At 44.5% G+C, this 21,825-nt stretch overlaps 1 protein-coding gene across 1 annotated transcript in view; it reads left to right on the top strand.

Annotated features, from left to right (window-relative positions):
• LOC142587795 (uncharacterized) overlaps positions 1-4,530 on the top strand; it is a 35,302-nt gene extending 30,772 nt beyond the window's left edge. Inside the window, exon 5 of the mRNA XM_075699064.1 lies at positions 4,085-4,530. Within this exon, the coding sequence (XP_075555179.1) occupies positions 4,085-4,346 (262 nt within the window). The 3' untranslated portion in view covers positions 4,347-4,530. The remainder of the gene's footprint in view (positions 1-4,084) is intronic.
• Positions 4,531-21,825: the final 17,295 nt, after the last annotated feature.

Below are 21,825 nucleotides of genomic sequence, written 5' to 3'. Positions count from 1 at the left end.
ACAACCAAAGAAGTTATTTTCAAAAGCATAGATGACCACCTCCCCCGCTGGGGAGAATATTCGACACCTTGACAAAAGGGGATCTCAACACAGGATGTACCCATAAACGCGATGGGCAGCACTACAGAGCTGAGATGCACTGAGGTGTAAGGAACGGGAGGTGTACACGAGAACAATAGGCCGCTCAACCAGAGGGGCCTTTGGTTTGCTTACTGCGCGGCGAGAAGGAGAAAGAAAGAGAAAATGAGGAGAGAGAATGACTATACAGCCGGCTTACTCAAGCCGGTACGCCATAAAATGACAATAAAGGGAATAACGTATGGCAGTTGTTCTACTAAATTAACCATGTCCTATTGAAGTAGTCCCTAGAATAGGCTGACTAGTTGACCGACCACTGGGAGTCTTCAGCGGGAGACGGTGGCTCCGCCATGTTGCCTGGAGGCCACACGGTTGGCAGGGTGGTTGGCGAGGTTTTTACGGGCAAAGCCGTCTGGAGGCTGCCCATGCTACCACGGCAACAAAACGTACCCTCGTTCGCTGGTGCAACGACGACGTAGTTTGACATTCTTATTGAATAATCGCATGTACGTATGTGAGGAAGCGAGAACCGATTAGAAGTTAGATGGCGCAACGTTTTGACGGGACACACAGACGAAATAAAAGCACACACACAGCAGAACCGACGCCACGCTTTGAGCAAGAGCCCGTCGTGGCGGGACGGTGCGCTGGAGTACAGCACCTTGCCTCAACCAGCAGCAGGCATCATCACTCCATGTGTCACCGCAGCGCTCGCGCTCCGCGCACTAGTCAGTGCATTCTAGGCACTACAATAAACTGCCTAGAGCAGCCATTGTACTGCCTAATTTGGATTTTTTTTTTGCAGTCAATCGTGACACTAACATAGGCGAGCATGCGTTATGTGTTAGGAGCATGCGTATTGAGCGCTTCACAAGTGCATCATCGCACGGTGCGCCACAAAGAATGCTTACATTCTGAATGAAACCCACCATTTCTGATAAATCTTTTATTCTTCTCAAACTATGCTTATTCGAGTAAAAAAAGGTGGTACTAATTAAGCTTTCACTGGTGTGCCATTTCCGAAAATTGTTCATTCTTCTGAAACAATTTTTTATTGAAGTAAGAAGTACCAATTATTATTCGATTGTTGTGCATGCCACGCATTTAGCGAGGTTATTCTGTCGATTTCGTGATTAAAATAAAGCTAAACCAAATTCTGCGGGAAATGTTTTTCGCCGCTACTGGCATATTACCAGGAGCCATTTTTCCAGCACATCTTTCTGACCTCCTATTATCGCGCCATCTGAATACTCAACAGTGCACGAAAAGAATATCGCACATGTTTCAAATCACCGCGGACTAGCGCAGGGTATGCAATCATTCGCGAAGTCGTTTTTGGCCTCGTAGCGTAACTATGTTCTTGTTAAATGAAATCATTCTTGAGAACTAAAAGTTAATTTCTTTAATTGAGCGAACCTCGTAAGTCAGGAAAGGTTTCCAAGCCTTCAGAGGTGTACAATGTGGACAATACAATGTTTATAACTATCATGGAAATATAGTCACCATAGGTGGTTACTGAAAGAACCGGTATCTATCAATAGTTTAGCAATGCACTAAATGGCGAGGTCTCGTTTAGTCGAAATGGCAAATTTACTAGTTTTGAGGTCTCCCTTAAAATCCCTATTAGTGCTTCAGGACTACGTCCCCCATTCCATTCCAACTCCCTTCCGGAATCTCGTGTTTCCTTTCCATTCCCACTTATCCTGTCCGAATGGTGCCACCAGTCCATTCCCATTCTTCTACGGGAGCTTCAATATGTGCAAGAATTCAGGAATCATTCCAACTCCGGAGTTGACACTCCGCAACTCTGACGTCGTAAGTTTTTATCAATAAAGATCGACAGCGTTGCATCCTAGATGGTGTAAAGACAAAAAAAATCTCTACACCTGGAACAACTGTGTCAGCAATGTCGTTTATATAAACAACAAGAGCATGGCAAGCTTCGTACCTTTTATGCAGCCCAAACTGTCCACATACGAGAAACTATAATACTCTTGCACTCACTTCTGGTGTGTCTCAAGGGAGTGCACTAGGCCCTTTATTATTTCTTGTTTATATAAACGACATTGTTGACACAGTTGCTGCAGGCGTAGAGATTTTTTTGTTTGCGGATGACTGCGTGTGGTACCGGGACATTACATGTTCTAATCACCAGAATGACCTAGATAACTCAGTAACATCCTAGCATGGTGCCCGGAAGGGCGTATGGTACTAAACACATACAAAACAAACTTATTTCGAGTATCGCGTAAAAAGTTATTTTCGATCACAGGTGTCACCTTGGACAATCCTCCTTACACGAAGTCTCCAGTTGTAAATGCCTAGGGTGTAACAATAACTGTTAGCATGTTCAAAATATCTGCTCATCCGCCTTTCGCAAACTATATCTTTTACGGAATAAACTTTCAAAAGCACAGGTTTAACTACTAGCTTATAATTCACTAATCAAGACTAGGCTTGATTAGTGAATTATAAGTATGCATGCGTGGTGTGGGATCCATATAATATAACCAATGTTTAAAAAACTTGAAAGAATTCAAAGGAAAGCCCTAAGGTTTATTTGTTCAAAGTTGTCACCGTTAGATTCTCCGATTGAGCTAACGAAAAACAACAGTATGCAACCCCTTGAAACAAGAAAAAATGCGCGTCGAGAATTTCTTTCCTTGCTAATAAATAACTAATTAACACTTGATACTGTATTCTATGTATCATTTCTAACTACATGCCGCACGCGTCACCATCAAGCCGGTTCACTAACCCTTTACTTAGCTTGCATTGACACATTGAAATTTTCCGTTTTCCCGCGTAACATTAGAGAGAGGGATTCGCCGACACAATAACTTACAATGCATTGTGATGCTGCGTGTTTTTTTTTAGTTGCCTTTACATACTACCTTAAAACCTATGTTATCAATTTCTATATTTGATCTGCTTGGATCTGCAACATGATCTGCAGCATGAAATAAAATAAAATAAGTAACCGTGACGTCACATTGACTTGCTGGCACTGGGGGTTTTGTTTCGGATAGCTGACAAACAGCAACTGCGAACTTCATTTCCCTTCCAAGAATAAATTTAGGATCACAAAATGGCAACGAAAGTAAAGTCTAAAAGAATATGTAATCAGTCTAAGCTAATTTAGTACTTCTCCTTAGTGCCCTCTTAAGGCCTTTAGAAACGCGTTCGAAAAACATCGATGGATATCACCACAGCGTAAACGAAACAAAATAAAAACGCGTAAAGATAGAGCCATCTTAGATGATGCGAAACCGACAGGAAGAAATATAGTAAGTTACAAGGAAGGCTCATTCGCCGGAATTGCAAATGTACTGAACAAAAATGGACAGCGCTCAGTACTTGTACTCGCCCCTTTTGTGCCTTTCTATGCGTGGTCTGACGTGTGGACTTATACTTCACACGTCAGCGGGGTATTAGCGTTGCTTTATCCGGGACGATTCACGTGACCCCGACGGGAGCAAGAGTTTAGGAACTATTCTTACGGGGGAAGCACAATAAGACCGCAGAGGACTCGTACGTATTTAGAACGTTCTCGAAAAATATAGTTGAAAGGCGGATAGACTTTCAATGCTGGATGATTGATTCATTGATTGAATAATTTGTTGGCATTGAATACGCTTCCAATTCCTGACGCGTAATTTTCTTAAACATCTTTTTGTAGAACGAATCGATAGAAATCGCGCCCGAGAAAATTATCAAACAAACACAGACGCATACAAACATACACGCAGTGGACAGTACTTAGCATCGGCACGCTTGAATTGGCGAGCAATGTAGTCGGCGCGGCGAGACACTTGATACAACGTGACGTGAGTGTTCACCCGAAGAAAATGCAAGCAACTGATAAGCACTGGTGAAGATACAACAATAAATAATCACTAACGTACGGAAACATTGAGCTATTCGTACGGGAAAATACCCCCCATATATCTAAAGAATAAATAAGCGTGCAATGTCGAAACCAAACCTTTTGCTTTTCCACACGCAGTGCCTACCATGCAAACCAGGACTGCTTCGACAACGCCCTCCAGGACTGCACCGGCACTCCGGCCCAAGAGTTCATGAGGGGCATCATGGACAAAGTGTTCGGCGAGCCGCTCAGCCTGATTTGTGGCCAGTACTCTCGTGATTCGGACGCCTGCCACAGTCTCCCACAACTGGCACCGCCCACAGATTCGAAGGACTTTGGCAAGAAAGGCCTCATCGAGCTGTCCATAGAGCACGCTGGCTCCGTCTTCAACAAGCACTAGTCCCTTTGTATGAGCATCTAAGTGTGGAAGGGCTCTTACATGCAGCTGTTGACGGTCGTAAGAGGACCAACTACGGGACACGGTCACTTTGATTTCATTTCGTGCATTTCGCACGAAGCTTGGCTTCTGGCCATTCGGTCATGTAAAACAACTACAGCAATAAACACCCGGTATTGAATGAAAATGTCTGCCAAGAATTATTCCAATAGTTAGTCAGCTAATTGGCGCTTCTTTGTGGACAGTGCTAGGAAGCCATTCGCCTCATTTTTTGCAGCGCGAAAGAATGCACGGCTACGCGGACAGAACCTGCCGGCTACGGCAATGACCGCGGACGTGAACATGAAGGCGAGAGCGAGAAGGTGAGCATATGGAAAGATTCGAAAATGAGGAACGTCGCTGTGGCCAATAAAGGTAAAATTGACGAAGTTACAGAAAGCATCTGCGGACACGAGAACCAATGCAGCCATTACACGATCAACAAAGAAAAGTTTTTATAGCGTCCTCCTCCTCCTCCTCCTTATCATCATCATCATCAGCAGCAGCAGCAGCAGCAGCAGCAGCAGCAGCAGCACCATTACCAGCACCACCACCCCCACCGCCACCAGCAGCAGCCTATTTATGACCAGAGCAGGACGAAGGCCTCCCGCCGTGAACTACAATTACCCCTGGGTTGCGACAGCTGGTTCAATATTATGCCTGTAGATTTCCTAATTTAATCAAACCGCCTAGTTATGTACCTTTCTAGACCGCGTTTACTTTCCCTTGACACCCATTCGGTGACTAACAGACCGGCCGTTATGTGTCCGACGCATTACATGTTCTGCCTAACTCCACTTGTTCCTCTGAACCACAACTAGAAAATCGGCAACACCCCTTATCATCACGCACCACACACCACTGTCATCCCGTCCCTAACGCTATGCTTATCATTTTTCGTTCCACCGTTCTTTGTGCGGCCCTGTACTTCTTGTCAAGCTTCTGCGTTAACCTCCAAGTTCATCTCCAATCGCCCCATACATTTTAGTACCGGTAGAATGCAACGAGGGTATTTTTCGACATTATAAGACCTTTTGTTTATTATATGGTGTTTAGGAGATGTCGTCTTCAATTGGCGCCGACTACTCCTTTTAACATAGAGATATTAAAAAGAAATCTTTCAGAAGCATTAAAACACAAAGTAAATTCCAAGTCACCGTAAGTGCAGTCACATAATTATACTAATACCACACTAAATCTGAAAGTCAACTCAGAGACTCTTTGGCACAAATAGATGGAGCAAGTACGCAGATCAGGAAGCCATGAGGAGGAGGAGGAGGAGGAGGAGGGTGTTAGTTCTTGGCGGCAAGTGGGTGTAGCCTCGCGATTCATGCCGGCAATCACACCACCGGGGTGTCGGCTTAGCTTCTTGGTATGTTGGCTGCGGTATCGTAGAAAACAATGAAAATATAAGAACGTTGACAAGAAAATTTATACGAAAAAATATAGAGGTAGGCCTGAAACGGATGGCAGCATTCTTGGTGAAGTCTGATTGAATATTTATTTAATCTCTAAGAAAATACACATTGTACATATCTGCTTTCGTGGCAAGCGGCTAAGGAGACAACTTAGAGTTTCAACCCCGATTAAAGTGGGGCAATTCTCTAATACTGACTTACGTTTTCGTTACAACTTCCACAGCAAATTTTGAGTTCACCATTGGTTTGTTCTCACTCAAATTTTCTAACGGTATTACATTTCTTCGTCCATATCGTTTAATGAAACAATAGACGTCACTGTTTGACCAGACAGCAGTTCTTATGAGAAGAAGCAGGTGCTTAAAGTTCGTCATAATACATACGTTTAACGACTTATTTAATTTTCAATTATTCTGGCCCTCTGTCGTTCTCGCATGCTATACGCATGGCCTTCATTATCGGCGGAATCGTCCGCTGGACGGAGTTTCCGATCGAGAAAAAGTGTGGCCGAAAATTTATTGAATTGTTACAACATACTACCCCGGATTCATATCAACTGATAAACATAGCAATTTTGTATTGCAGGCAGAGATGAAGACGGGTGAAAGCTGAGTAAGTAAAAAAACTAGATTCTGGAGTTTTACCAGCAGAACCATGATCTGATGTGAGGCATGCGGTAGTGGGGGGCTCAGCATAAATTATGACCCCCTGGGATTATTTGCGCGTGCACCAATTTCAAGGTGCGCATGCGTTTTCGCATTCCACTAAACGAAAAGCAGCTCATAGACATAACGACTAAGCTTTCTTTCTTTCCTTTTCTTTCTCACATATAGCATCAATTTGCCCCTCCCCCAGTAGAGGGTAGCCAACCGGAGATAATCTCTGGTGAACCTCCCTGTCTTTCCTCTGCCTTTCTTTCTCTCTCTCTCTATCTATCCCTAATGGTACAAGTGCCATTAAACGTTTCTTGGTCTGAGGCGACAGTATTGTGCCGCCTCTGGCTCGGAGTGGCATTTACAAAGGCCGGCTCGTTCCGCATTGGAATGGTAGATACGCCCATGTGCGACTCTTGTGGAGTTATAGAAACGGTGGTAGACACCCTATGTCTCTGTCCCCAGCAAAGACGTCGAGCTTGAAATTCTCCGAACAACGCTGAACCGGCTGGACTCTAAACCATTTTCCGAAATGAAGATCCCTGGACCGTGGTCGCACGCGTCGATGGCACAGAAAGCCTCGAAAGCGTCGTTGCAGTACCTCAAGTCGACAGGTCTTGGCGACCGCGTGTAGACTCGTGCAAACCTTTAAAAATGCGCAAAACTGTTCTCTCTCTATCACCTCTCTCTTTCTCTCCCTTTTCATGCCTATACCCCCTCCTCCCGCCATGCAGGGTAGCAAACCGGACACGCGTCTGGTTAACCTCCCGGCCTTTCCTCTCTCCTATTCCTCTCTCTCTCTCTCTATATATATATATATATATATATATATATATATATATATATAGAGAGAGAGAGAGAGAGAGAGAGCAAATGATAAATGAAAGGTAGGGAGGTTAACCAGGGCAGAGCCCGGTTGGTTACCCTACACTGGCGAAATGGTGAAGGGGACGGAAAGATTAAAACAAGAGAAAGTCCACTGTGGATATCATGCGGTCACTCAGTCCGGACGACAGATGCTGACTCAATCCAGTAGCTAAGTTAACGATTACTGTACTATGTACAGAGATGTTTTAAACAATTTTAAGATGTTTGCGAGCGGGGCCTACAAAAGTTGGCGTCGTTTCTTTTGTTTATTCTTGCGTGGAAGAGTCACGCAACGACTTCTCTGGAAGAACGCCCAATCAAAAGAGAAAACATGTTTTGATTCGCCTCGTGACTCACGTGACAGCTTTGCGTGCCTCGGGGGGCAGTGCTAGGGGGGCAACGTTGTGAAAGCGGTGGCCGACGCAAACACAATCGGCAGTCATCGGCTGCATTTGTAATTCCATCTCGCAGCGAAATTTCCGTTCACAAAGGCCCAACGTGTCGCGTGACGGGAGCTGTGAGTGACGTTCCCCTTGTCTTGTTCCGTCTTCATTTCTCAAAACCAAGCATCCGGAGAGGACAGCTCGAGGGCTGCAAGTATTGTACAACGTCCCCCGTGTCCTCTCCGTGTGCGTGTGCAATTGACCAATTAGCGGCCTTGAGAAGATCCGGACAGATGCGAGAGAAACCCTCACGGCATTTGTCCGTTGGTGCCATGAAATATTGCCGCCCAGCGCGGAGCAGCCTTCCGCAATCCAATGATGCCAGAAGCGTGTTTCTCCGGGCTTTCTTTTTTTGCTTCTAACACAAAGAGACTGTTCTCGATCTGTACTTGAGCGATGTTTCCCATGAACAGCTTGTCGGATGCAAGTAGTAGTATACGCTATTTTATTTCGGTGGGATGAAGTATTACGTGTGTTCGCGTGCTGTATATTTGAGCACAACGTGCGAATATTGCGTAACACCTGCTCTCTGCGTTGTCTCAAAGAAAGAGATCGCCCACTCTTGAACAACCAAGCCTGGATGTAAGCGGAGTTACTTCTAACGAGGCGCAGAATGGTGGCACCTTCGCGAGTAAGTCGTGCAACCGTGCAGGTTTCGCGTGGATTTTTTCGCAGCGCCAAAAAAATAATTGCACATTACGTACTTAGTTTGTAGCGAATTATTTGGTTCTGTCAACTTTGCATTTCCGTTCATTTTAACTTGCTACAGAACTCATTGAAACGGTCCACAGAACTCATTGAAATATGTAGGAAACGAAGCGGCGTCTTTGTCAACATGTCATAGTATATACACCCTTACGGTGTTTACAAACATAGGCCCTGGACGGCTTCCGGTACTGCCCGGCGACATAACGGGCTAAATTTAGCAGGCAAACAACATGAGTAACAAAAGTGCGTTAAAACAGAAGCCTGCTGATATTTAAAATTTTTCTTATGCACATAATCACAATTTTACAACTTGGCCGTTACTTATACAAGCACCTTTTGTACTAGCCTTGAGGCAATATGCGAATTTCTTGTGCGTGAAAAGGTAAAGACTTTCCACACATAAAAAAACAACTTAAGAACACGCTTCCTGTTCCGGTATAGTATAATGACAAGGCACGTGACCGGAAGTTTCTCTGGGACACAGGCTGGCCACTGTTATCGCGTGCGCGAAGCTTTCTATATATAGTGGTGAAGGTAATTGAAAGCTAATACTTTAATCATAGTGCTTCTAGCTTTCGGTGAATCCGAATGTCCATTGAGACTGCGCCATAAAAACTGCTTATTTTAATTAATCTCCGCATTCTCTTCCGGTATGTGCATAAGAGTTGTTTAAATCACTCTTTCACACTCGTTATTATTCGCAAAACGAAAATAGCGGTTGAACAGAGTTATAGCCGTAACAACATTACCTAATTTTCTGCTTACCAAAAAGCTGTGTTAAATTTTCGAAGTATCAAGCAGTAGCTAGCTTTCTATTGCAGAAAACTTACCACTCAAATGAAAAATTAAGTAAATATTGCGGCCTTCCCGAACAAAAAAAATTATTGAAAAGGCATTCAAATATCGTTAGTCAATGTTGAGTTTTTTATTGAGGAATTATGGAGTTTGTTGGAGAATTGTCGGGTTGAGTATTGAGGGCTCTTGAATATTGGTCAGTGAAATGTAATTGAAACACCATTGAATATCTCAATGTTGAATCATTGTTAAGGTACCATTGAAAGCCCATTGTGCTTAGACGGCCCGTTGTGTTCGTTTTGTTGAATGGTGGTTGGATTACCATTGATTCTGCGTTGAACTGACGTTGTGGTAGTTTTGTGGACCTGTTGAGTTATTATTGCCACAGGAGTGAAAAGTACATTGTGGCCCAGTTGAGATGACAGTGATATTTCAGAAGTCGTCATTGAAATATGATTGATGTTTCGTTGGGCTAGTGGATTTTTATTCATATATTGAAATTGCTTTGCTGTTCACACTAGCATGCTCCGGTGCCTGCTCATAACTTTCCCACACAAACAAAAGCAAAGGAGAGACTGATCAATTTGAAGTACATTTATTTACACTAAAGATGCGTGCACATGAAACATTATTACAGTACATAAGGCACAACTACATCGAACCTGGAGACAGGCTAGCACCTACAGCACTCTAGCAGTGCAAATACATCTGAAAAAACCTGTGCATATGAATTCAATCAAAAGGATCATTGTGGTCTTCACTTTCGACTTAAGTTTATGACTAGAAGGCAAAGCGACTCAGAAGGTAGGGATTAAGCATACCCTTGTAACAACCAACTTTGAACACATGAACACTTGAAGCTGCTTGCGTGTGAATACACAAGACATCTGAATATGTTACATTAAAATGTTTCGCACACTAACACATCACAGGAAGAGCTACGGCTGACTGTGAGAAGGCAAAATAAGACTTGAAACAATTGACTTCACGTAAATATGTGCGAGCTTTAGCACACGTCTTTCACCGCGATTAAAATTTAATGAAGTACAAAAGTAGAATTGCCTGAGCTTTTTGCCTTCGAGATGCATATATTTTCATGTTGCCCAATTATTTTATAAAATAACATCCGTCAAATTAGCTATTAATTGACGAGACATCATTTAGAAAGTTTTCGGGCATGCTGAACACCTGAATCATGTTTCTGAAGAGCCCAGGTTTGCTTTCTTCAGAAATAAACTTGTAAAGCTTTTCTCTACTGAATGCTGCTTATCTCCCTGGCACAAGTGAATAACAAACAGTACACCATTTACTTATGTTAATTTGGGGTACAGAAGAATTTGCTGATGGCATTTTATGAATTCAGTGATCTCATTTTCAGTTAATTTTTCCGGACTTGCACAAACCTAATGAGAGCACTTTTGGGGGCTTTTTACGATACCCAGCAACTAAGTGGTACCTCAGTCAGTAAAGAGACAAGGCAAGGCTAATACATTGAGCGATACGAGAAAGAATAATGATTTAGCACAGAAAATTGATAGTAACACACGGCTAACACAATTTCAAACAGCCAAATAAATGATCACCTGCACTTGCAGTATCAAGTACCCCAGAAATAGTCATAAAGGATGAGAAAAGGTTCCAATGACTGGACAGCCAGATTGGTGAGACAGTGAAAAACGCAAATAAATGCGTACACGAAACAACAATGACCTCAATTGCGCAGGTAAAATGTTATTAAAATGCTACCAGAATTTTATTGCTTAAAATACATAAAGTTGCGTAACAATTGGGACAAAACATTAACAAAGAGAGAGGAAGATACGGCACCCGTATTGAAAAAAATTGCAAGTGATATACATGCATATTTAAGCTCACGACAACTTTTTTCTCCAATGTATACAAAAAGAACACATGCACTTACCGCATAAAAAAGATTCCTGCGCCTGGAGAATGCAGCACAGTATAAAGCAGCGTCATGAGAACCGAAAAGTAGAGCTTAGTATGTTTAAAAACTACGAATGCTTGCATACCTACAAACAGGCATGGTACATGTCATGCCTTGAATGGATGAAATTCATAAATCGTACACACAAATTTACCATCGCCCTTATTGGCTTCCTCAAGGCACTCCTTGAAGTTAAACTATAAAATGTACATCAGTGTTAAAACAAAAAGATAAGACCCTATAGCGTTCTTCCTGAAATAAACAGCGCAAATAACTTCATGTATCAATTCTATGGACACTTCGCCAATTTGGTGTACATTTATATTTCACAACCACCCAGACAGAGACGAGAAGGATGAATTAAGGCAGGAATACACACGAACGCTGACTCAACTAGAAGTTTATTAGTGAAGACAAAGATTTTAAACACACTGGCCAACTTCACGAAGAAAAAAGCCATGGATGCGCAGAAGAAACAGCCCGGCACAACAAAAAAGGACCGAAACACGTCCTGTAGAATAAACATGTGCATCAAACACTAACAGACACATGAAAACTGAAAGGTTTGTGCTGTAAGTGATATTAACGAGAAGTACTGCAGCAAATCTTTCCCACTAAGGGTCACAGAAAGCTTGCTTTTGAATTTTTCTTCGTGATCAATAAATAATGCTTCCATAAGGCCTTTTGTGTTCTGGTCTCTGTGATGAAACAACCGTTCTTTCTGCTCTACACCGCAACACCAGAGGAGTTCCAGAAGCAATATTTATTGATCACAAACGAAACAAATGCATAACCAAGTTATCTGTTGCCCTTAGTGGGAAAAAGTTGCAGTTCTTAAGAGAGTATTTCTCGTTGGGTAGCATCACTTATCGGACAAATCTTTTGCTTTTTCGAAAGATTTGTCCGATAGTTCTCGTTTTTCACGCACGTTTATTCTACATGACATGGCTTTTTCATATTTCTTTCTTGTCGCAGGTGGCTGTTTCTGCCACGCATGCATGGCTTCTTACATTTGCCAAGTTGAAAAGTGTCTTTAATACCTCTGTCATCAAAAGTAGACTTTTAGTTGAGCTTGCGCTCGTGTGTGCTCCTACCTATTTCGTCGTCCGTCGTCCGCCTCTGTTCGTGCTGCTGTTTACAGTACGCGCGTATCACTTGGTTAGGCTGGTAAACATTCTCACAAACAAAAGTAAATGCCTCCCCTCAAAAGGTAGCCCATCCTTTACTACTAAACGCCAGAGCAAATCGAAAGTAAGTCTTCACAGCGTCCATGCGGCAGCCAGTACACCACCGAGCGGCACAAAAAATAGTTGAAAATCCCGCTTGGTGGAGAGCGGCAACAGAGATGCGAGCTTGCTAGAGAATCAGCCACATATCAACGGGTGTCTCTTGCACGACGGCAAGGTGCTCTTGACGTAGAACACTTTAGCACAATTTGCTGCATGCGTAACCTGTGAGAAGGGAATGCGGACAGAAAATGAGATTACGCGGATTAAGAATTTGCCACACACTGCATATAACTACGCACGAAATAGAAGTACACACTACACTGGCAAGTAAAAATTTGTGACTCCTTACGGGTGCCGTCGAGAAAAGGAATGGGTTGCTACGGTAAATGTTAGCTAAAACACGCACAGGGATGTTTCACAGCGGGGAAAAATATTCCCTGCTCTCTCGCAGAACAAAAGACCACGCGACAGTGCATAGCCGATACCAAGCAGATATCGAATCTTTGGGTAGAAGTCCAGCAGAAGGAATGACCTAAAGATACGCCAAGAGCGATGCGAGACACCGCAACCAAGTAAATGAGGTCGGAAGCCGTTCACAGCTTCACTATCGTATTGAGATATAAAAACCTTGCGAACATAAAATAACGGCACTGAAAAACCGCTAAATAATCAGCAATAATTTTTCATCCACTAACCTTCATAAATTTTTCAGAACAACCTAATTTGTAGCGTAAACAATAAGTACTACGACCAAAAAATGCGACTACGAAACTAGCGGTAACCATGTCTACTGTTGCAAAAGTGTGCGCAAAACGAAGCCACAACTGTAGCAACCGCGTGCGCGCGCGCGCGCGCACATACACACACACCCGAACGTTACCTTGACGTTTGTAGCGCCATCTAAAAATAAACATTACTACTAATTTTGCTATTCTACAAAAATAATATTTTTAAAATAGTTTGCAGCGCCTTCGCAGATGACGAAGTGACAAGTAAGGTATGATAAGAGTCCGTTAACTGTATTTCTTTCATTTCCCTTTGGTGTTCTTCTGTTTAACTGAACGTACGAGACCTGCAGGCTTGCGAGATGAGAGGACGACATTTCGGCGAGGCTCAAATAAATCGCGTGCTTCTTGCAAGGCGAGAGTCGGAAGCAGCCGCAGATACAGCGATTAGCTGTGATGCCGTTGCGGCTGTTGCTGAATCCGAAGCTCTTTGAAGTCAATCGTTATTGCGCTGCGCGCTGCGATCTCAAAGCGCGTTCGTTCTTTGACCTCTAGTACCACAGACATTGGATAAAAAAACTATATTTGCTTTACGGATAGAGGGTACGTCGCAGGAAATTCGGAGGCCTCACACGTGTGTGTTTGTAGCATGTGCGCGCTTGCATTCTGCGGTTCCCACAGCGCGTCCGATGCTCGAAGGTAGCGTCGTCGCGCGTCCGCGCCATTCTTATCGCCGGCCGCGCTGCCGCCGTGTCTATTTTTGGGGAACTCCACATGCGCGTAGTCACCGTGTTTGCAAGTGAATTTCGCATTCTTCTGCTCCCAGAAACGTGCTCATTTTGGATCGTACCAATGGCTATGTCATCTTGATGATGTATGGGGTTTCATGGCGCAAGGGCCAGGAATGGCCAAAGAGCGCCATGTCTGTGGTAGTGGGTGTGCAGTGTAACTATTATTACTATGAAATTGGTGTGTCGTGGCTGTAAAGGGGCCTTAAAATATACGCTCTAAAATGCGTAAAATCTGTAATAAAATTATGGCGATGACGTATGACTAGTACTATGAACATTTAGATGCATATAAAAAGAATGATATGATAGGTGAAATATATCAGATTATGAAAAATGCCAGAGCACTACTGCCTCCTTAGAGCCCTTGAAACACAAGGGAGGCTTGTCATCTAGTGTATGTTACCGGCGAAGAAATAAATCGTTATGAACTTGGGCGGACATGAATCTAGTCTAACGTTGCAGTTTTTACATAGCGAAAACGGCTACGAAAGTGGGGCGGTCCCGGAAACAGGCGCTTCAAAGCGCCAGCTGTAGCGACAGCACGAGGAAGTGGCACGCGGCGCACGCGCCAAGCATTTCAAAGCTTACTGGCTTTCGTATGAGAGGAGTATGCGCGCGCTCGTGGCCTAATGGTTAGAGCACCGGGCTCGACGGCCGACGTTCGATTCCACCCCATCGGTCACACATTATTTTCTTTTAATGGAAGCGAGGCGAAAGAAGAACCTACCTGCCGCAAAGTGACGGGAATGAGGTTGGAACGCTTCGCAATACATTTTTGGAATGTCTTCATTGCGAGTGCGAGTCTTAATTGTGTACTGGACTCAACTGCTACACAACAAAAAACAACTAGAAAAATCAACCCAAATTACCCAATAAATTGTTTATTGAAAACACTCAACGGTAACACTTTTGTGCGAGGGTTGAGTGAAGTCAATTGCTCTTGAAAATTTGTTGAAGTCCGTTGTTTCAACAATTCCCCAACAATATATCAATGGTTAATCAACAGTCATTTTTGTACGGGTTTTCACAGTAAACCACACCTTAATAACAGTTCAGTCAAATCAATCGATCTCCTATTCACTGGAGAGAAAAATATCATTTTGTCTAGGGATGGTTGTGATTGATTGATTAACTTTCCAATTACTCGGTTAACGCTTTTATCGTCATTAATTTTTTTAATCGAATTGAATCACTTGATGCCACGTAAGCAAAATTAGGCTAGCGTCACTGCCCAAATCAGCACTTCTTTTGCCCAGCAGCAAAGGAGGGAAAGACAAATTCAGCTACAATTTCCCAACTATGGCGCCCGCGTGTGCATCGGGACAAAAAAGTCAGCTTTCCGCGCAGCAATACCAGAGGGCCAAACACACATACAAATGAATACCTTAACCTCAGCTCGCCTTACGGTTGCGTCGGAGTGAGTTTAATGTACTTGGCTATATATACCCTCATGTAAAGCGTCACCGACGGGATAATAAAGATGAATACAAATTGAAATTACGTGGTTTGTTTTTCTTTAAGATTGAGATACAAAAATAACTGTGCCGATTTTTTTGTAGCTCGCATGCGCACATAAATCTACAAACTCCAATAACCGATTAAGTAAGCCATTAAAGATTTTCATTATTTGATTTAGGATTTCATGCGACAATTAGTACATGACCGGGGTAGTTGGAGAAGTATGGGAGAGGCCTTTGCCCTGCAGTGGGCGTAACTAGGCTGCTGATGATGATGATGATGATGCGATTCCTACCTCTCTCCATAGCCTATATAATTCGTTCCTGTGTTCTAAAAGCCACCTCCTCTATGCGACTTCATCGAATAACGCTGAGTAATGCCGTCAGGCTTGTCCTAGTTACGTTCTTCAGAGATACGAAAGCATTCTACAAACTGAGTAAATATATTGCGAGGGTGCCTGTAACCTATACACAACTTAGCAGCAATAATACTGTGGCTAGCAAATCATTTTATAACTTCTGCCTGGCGCATCGTCGCCTCCGTCGCTTCTCTGCGATAAACATGAACTAATCCGACCAAATGTGCACCAAAATGTTGTTACAAGTGTTTTTGTATTGACCTTTTATCTGAATGTACATCCACTGTGACCTGAAAGCGGATACGCGGTCTTGTGACTAGTACCAGCCACCAATACACTCTTATTCACCACGGGAAATGAACTATCAAACAAGTTTACCCGAAATGAGGCTCGTGGAGTGCAACGTAAACGTCGCGAAAATACACGCCACATCATCAACAAATTTTTCTGGTATGGGAAGTGCATTATTACGCGCATGGCGATCATCCAGTTGCGGTGAATGATAAGTAATATGAATGCGTCATGGAGACTTCTTTACGTTCCACAAGCGAAAGCTTGATCACACAGCCTTATCAGGAGGCTTTCGATTTTATTTGGAATGTCCTTTGCAATATGTTTCAATGAAGGGAACAACGTCTTCATTCAAAAGTGGGACTTCTTATCTCCAGCGGTTTCATTTCACTTAATTTTTCTTCCTTAAAGACCCCGTGACATAAGGGGTGGGTTACACACAAAAAAAGCAGAAATCATGTGTTAATCTATGGTGAAAGGTGATTGGTGACGCTTTCAATGAAGGCGAATGGACAAGGCATGGCAGCGATGTCGCCCGGAAGGCCATTCCAGTCAGCAGCTGACTGTCAGGCCAGCTCGACTTCGTCCTCGAGAGGTTAAACGGCGGATGAAAAACACTTTTGCTACAACTGATCATCAAGATGAGACAGCGTCTGACGGAAGCTGACAAGCCTCTCACTTCCTCTTTCCTTTATTATTAAAGCGAAAGCTTTACTGGCCGCGAACTTGCAATTTGGCCGTCGCCGTGCTCCGAGGAGGCACATGACGTCACACCGCGTTCCTCGTCGTTGCGCTCGCGTCCGCCCGCTTCGCCAGCTGCGTCGCATGCCTGATAACATATCGGAGGATTGCAAAGGAGAGCTCGCGTGCGCCACCTCCACAGTTGAGGCGGCAGTATGGACGGCGATAATTCTGATAAGCAGGAGGAGGCCCGGAATCGAGATCGGAAGGAAATGAAGAGGTAACGAATCGCCCAGGAAACGGACGAACAGCTTGCAATCATGATTAACCAAGGCTAACCGTGCTATGCTTAAGCTTTCGCTACGTATATCCTGGCATAGACGAGCTAAGCCACTGACATTTCTTTACGACCTTCATTTAAAGACTTAAAAACGATGAGGAAGGAACCAAGTTGGCCTCTAAACGTAGGATGTTACCATAACGTTGGTTGAATACATTGTAAACGTCATTATTACCGCAACAAGACTCGTAATTCTGTCGAAAATCTTAGCTTCCGGAAAGCACCACTAGAAGAAGTGTGTCAACTTTCTACGAGCAAAAACCCGCTGTTATCGGACTTCCTTTATTTGAAACACCGCACTTTATTATCGTGATATCATGAAAATAATAATTTGGCCGATTGACGTCAGATCCTCGAAGGTAGAGAGCACTGAGCTCATTCAGTCCTTGAGACGGAACCCGCTCAGGGTCACCGCGTGCCAATGACGCTCATTTCGTTACGGATTATTCCCCACGTGTCCGCCTAGGGTGACACAGTTGTCGGAATCAGGGCAGCCCCCCTCCCGCCGGTCCTTCGCATCCGGCCCAGCACGCTCCCTTCTCTGCTTGTTTTCTCTGTCCAAGATAGAAAAGACCTAAAAGAGCTGCTGAATGTGTTTCACTAAGTAAATAAATGATTCGCCATTCCATCTTTGCGCGATGGACACATGTCATTCTCTTTCTCTCGTCCTTTTTTTTTTGCTTTAGTTAACGACGGCCATACGCTCACAACGGCATCACTGAGGAAAAAGCCCAGTCATTTTATGTTAGTCAACGGGCTTCAAGTAAAGAACACGTGGCTGATTAATGATTCGCGATAACATCGGCGACTCAGAGTCCTACGCTCCCCTGGCGGGGCAGGAAAAAAGTTCGCATCTATGGTCGGTGCGGAACGTCACTTGACACAATTTCTCTGGCATCCCCGGTTGGGCGCTTTTCCGGGACAATAGAACGTAAATAAACACGGCGTAGAGACTACCTGGCAACGCTGAGGTAGCTAACAACTGCGCGTTTCTCGTACAAAAGGCGGGAACAAGGACCCAGTGTCACCGTCACTGCCAATGTCAAGTACGCCCGTTCGGTAGATGATAACTTCCTGTCATTATAATTGTGGCACACGCTAGGAGAAAAGAAACGCCACACCCGACCGGGAAGACAACACGATGGGGATCGTGCTCCAACTGCGAAATCTCTTTTCGATGGCGAGGGTGGCTCCACTCTCTCTGTCTGTCGCTTCAGTGGTGTCAAGATTCTGGGTTAATGTAAAACAACACTTAAGGTGTGTTGAGGAAGTCCGTAAGAACAAGCAAACGCGAAATCTCCGATGGGGACTTCCCTGTTAAGTCTTTCCAACAAAAATGGCTGACCTTGAATGAAGCAGCTTCAAAGATGCGTGTAGCACGCCAATAACAAGGAAGTGATAGCAAGAGATAAGCTAACACTACTCCACGTGATCTTGCCTCCTATAGGCTCGAAGCAACGTACGCAAATTGTTTTGGGCCTCACGCAGCTTGCCCGAGAAATTCGTTTGCGCAGTCAGGCATGGTTTAGGTCATTTATACAATGTGTTATGCATTTGAGACCATAAGAGAATGAACTGGAGCTGGAGCACGACACACTCAGTAGAGGATGACCCAAAATTAGGTGCTCTAATGAGATCAGGATATCTGCAGGTTCGGCACAGAGTTCGGTCACGCAAGATAGCGTCGACTGCCTAACTGGAGTACACTCGAAGAGACCTTCCTTCCACTGTAGCAGTAAACAAAAAAGATTACGATGATGACGATAATTGTCATTACGCAGCACACTCGGCCAGGAAACAAAGTTGTCTGTGGAAACAGCAGAAATTCCGAGAGATTCCAGCATACAGCCGCAAATGTCAATTTAGAGTATCTAGTGGCTTAATACGGAGCGTATGCACAAGTGTACGCTGACAAAAAAGAAAAAAAAAGACATATTGTCGGGTGTGTCAAGGTGATGGGACAAAACACTTTCGTTAAACGCGTACCAATACAACATTCCATTAAAGAGGAGCCTTGGGCTTAAGCGTCATCTTAGCGGGGACTGGTTCGTTGCAATAAGCTCTCATGTTTTACAACAATGGAGACCCGAACGTGAGCTTTGCGCATATAAACGAACACTGCGTAAAGTGAATGGTTGGAATCACTGACCCCACTCGAGGTTTGAGTCTTCTCTATACTCTGTAATCACGAACCAGCGCCAATTTTTCCTAATTTCGGTTCTCTTAAAATCGTAATACAAGCGAGTCGTGTAATGTGAGTTAGTAATCCAACAATTCTACCACAGCGTTTTGTTAAGTAACCGTTGAGATTGTGAAGGGCGAAGTGATCAAGAACCTGAACAAAGTACCGCTGCAGCATAACGGTACTTAGTTTCGTTATACTGGTTTATACTAGATAATAATGCAACCCGAGTCAAACAGGCGTACGAAAGTCAGTTCCACAAGCACTGAAGCCGTGGCGTTCATGCCGCCGCGCTTCTTGCACTGCCTTGTTCAAACGATTTGTATTCTCAACCTTGGTAGCCAGTTCGGAAAAATTTATGCGGTATATACCTGTGAGTGTGAATTCGCACATCCATGTGTGTGTGTGTGTGTGTGTGTGCGTGTGCGTGTGCGTGTGCGTGTGCGTGCGCGTGCGTGTGTGTGTGTGTGTGTGTGTGTGTGTGTGTGTGTGTGTGTGTGTGTGTGTGTGTGTGTGTGTGTGTGTGTGTGTGTGCGCGTGCGTGCGTGCGCGCGCGCGTGTGTGCGTGCGTGTGTGTGCGTGCGTGTGCGTGTGCGCGTGTGTGTGTGTGTGTGTGTGTGTGTGTGTGTGTGTGTGTGTGTGTGTGCGTGTGTGTGTTGGGAATAATAGAGGAGGAGGAAATAAATGGAAAAAAAGCGGAAAGACACTCGCATCAACCAGACCAAAGTTCGGTTTATTTCCGTTGTGGCCCATGGATCATTTAAACGATCCCCACTGAGTCTGCGTTTTCGAAAAGAGGTTCAAATGGTACATACGCGTTTGGAAGAAAGTCTGCAGAATGTTGCGAACTTGGCGAGAAAGCACAAATGTACCGTCAAACCGTTTGTGGGATAAGCCTTCAAGGGACAAATGTAATAAACACTTTTCACGGAAGCAAAGCTACTTACGCAATGCACTTTTTCGAAGAGACCATGACATGGGGACAAGATTATTATCTGTTGGCCATTGCAACTTAGCGTACGCGCGTCAATGTGGTTCCACAAAGAGGAACTGGGCTCTAGCGTTTCGTAGCAAGGCTAGCGAGGTGGGAGCGCGAACAGTTAGCGGAGGAAGACCCACCTCTCCTCTATGTTTTCGACAGCGTCATCCACATATCGCGCTAACTCGGTTTCGAGGCTATTTGCCATGCGTTCACGTGTTACCGCTCGTATTGCTCACGATAGCACGCGTACATGAAAACATTACCTATTTCCACTTTTTGATTACCCCTCCCCCCCCCCCCCCCCGAAAGTGAATCTCACACAATACCCAGTGGCGGACTAGGGGTCTTAATTGCCATAGCAAGAGTTAACTAACTCTTAACTGCCGTAGCGAATTTAGTTATTCATCCACAGTAAAATAAATGAAATGGAAGGAAATATAATCGCCTTCGGCTACAGGCATTACATTCTTGTTCACTCTCAAACGTTTAAGAGTCCTGCAATATTTATTTTTTTCCTTTCCCTCTATCGATCTTTTCTAATTGTTCCTCTATCGATGAGCGAGAATTCGACAGGTTCCGACGACGTGAGCTCGACCGTGACTCTCCCCCCCCCCCCCCCAGATTGCGCCATTCACGCAAAAAAAAAAAATACGGCAGCATCGTTATCACCACTTTGTTCGGCAGTGCACAGAGACATGCGCGAATTTCATCCGCCAAGACGGTTGAGGTATCTGATTCTGAAATACCAACCCATTGGGGAAGGACGTGCTCGCTCTCGGCAGCTCAGGCCGTCCAGCCGCCTTCCGCACCTCGAAACTGCACCGAGTGCCGCGAGCAGTCGCGAAAGCGTCCTCCGGGGCCTTGAATTTACGCGCAGAGCTTCCAAGGGCAACTGTCGACGGGCGAGGCGGCGCTACGTGCCGAGATCTTTCCATATACGCGACGCTAACGCCAGCGGGTCTGACGGTCATTCGTTCATTATTATTTCGTTTCTTACCTCGACCTTGTCCCCGCTCATTCGCGAGCGGTGGCGAAAAGACGATGAGGCCAAAAAAACAAACAGCGGAAGTGGGGTAACCAAATAGCTCTTCTGCAAAGTCGCGAACGTCTTTCCTTCTCCCTGCAACGGGCTTGCATCGGACGGAGGCATGCGCCGTGGGTCTGTTGATGACCGCAGGCGGCTAAACCCGCGCAGACAGCAGAACCTGTTTGGGCGCACCGGCAGCTTTGATGACCGGTGAATTAGCGTACACGTGTCCTCACGCGGCCAAGCAAAATAGATGTGCCAAGCCCGTCTGGCATTGAAGCAACAATATTGACAGTCTGTGGAGCGAGGTAAATTTGTAGCAGGATATCGTTCGTGCAGACGGCAGGCAAAAGAACAAAAGAAAAGCGAAGACGGTTTTCTTTCTGCCGATCTGCTTCGTTGCGCTCTTCTGAAGCACCAGTTGCGACGGCGTTAGTTAAATTTCCTTATTAGGGAGGAAGCACACATCGATTCAGTCCAATAGCTAGTGGTTTGGGGTGTCCAAGGTCATATTTTCAATGTAAACGTATCTTTTGTAAACCAGATAATA

This window comes from Dermacentor variabilis, chromosome 7 (assembly GCF_050947875.1).
Source record: "Dermacentor variabilis isolate Ectoservices chromosome 7, ASM5094787v1, whole genome shotgun sequence".
Taxonomy (NCBI): Eukaryota; Metazoa; Arthropoda; class Arachnida; order Ixodida; family Ixodidae; genus Dermacentor; species Dermacentor variabilis.
Note: the sequence above shows the minus strand (reverse complement) of the source record. Positions and strands in the feature narration are given on the sequence as shown.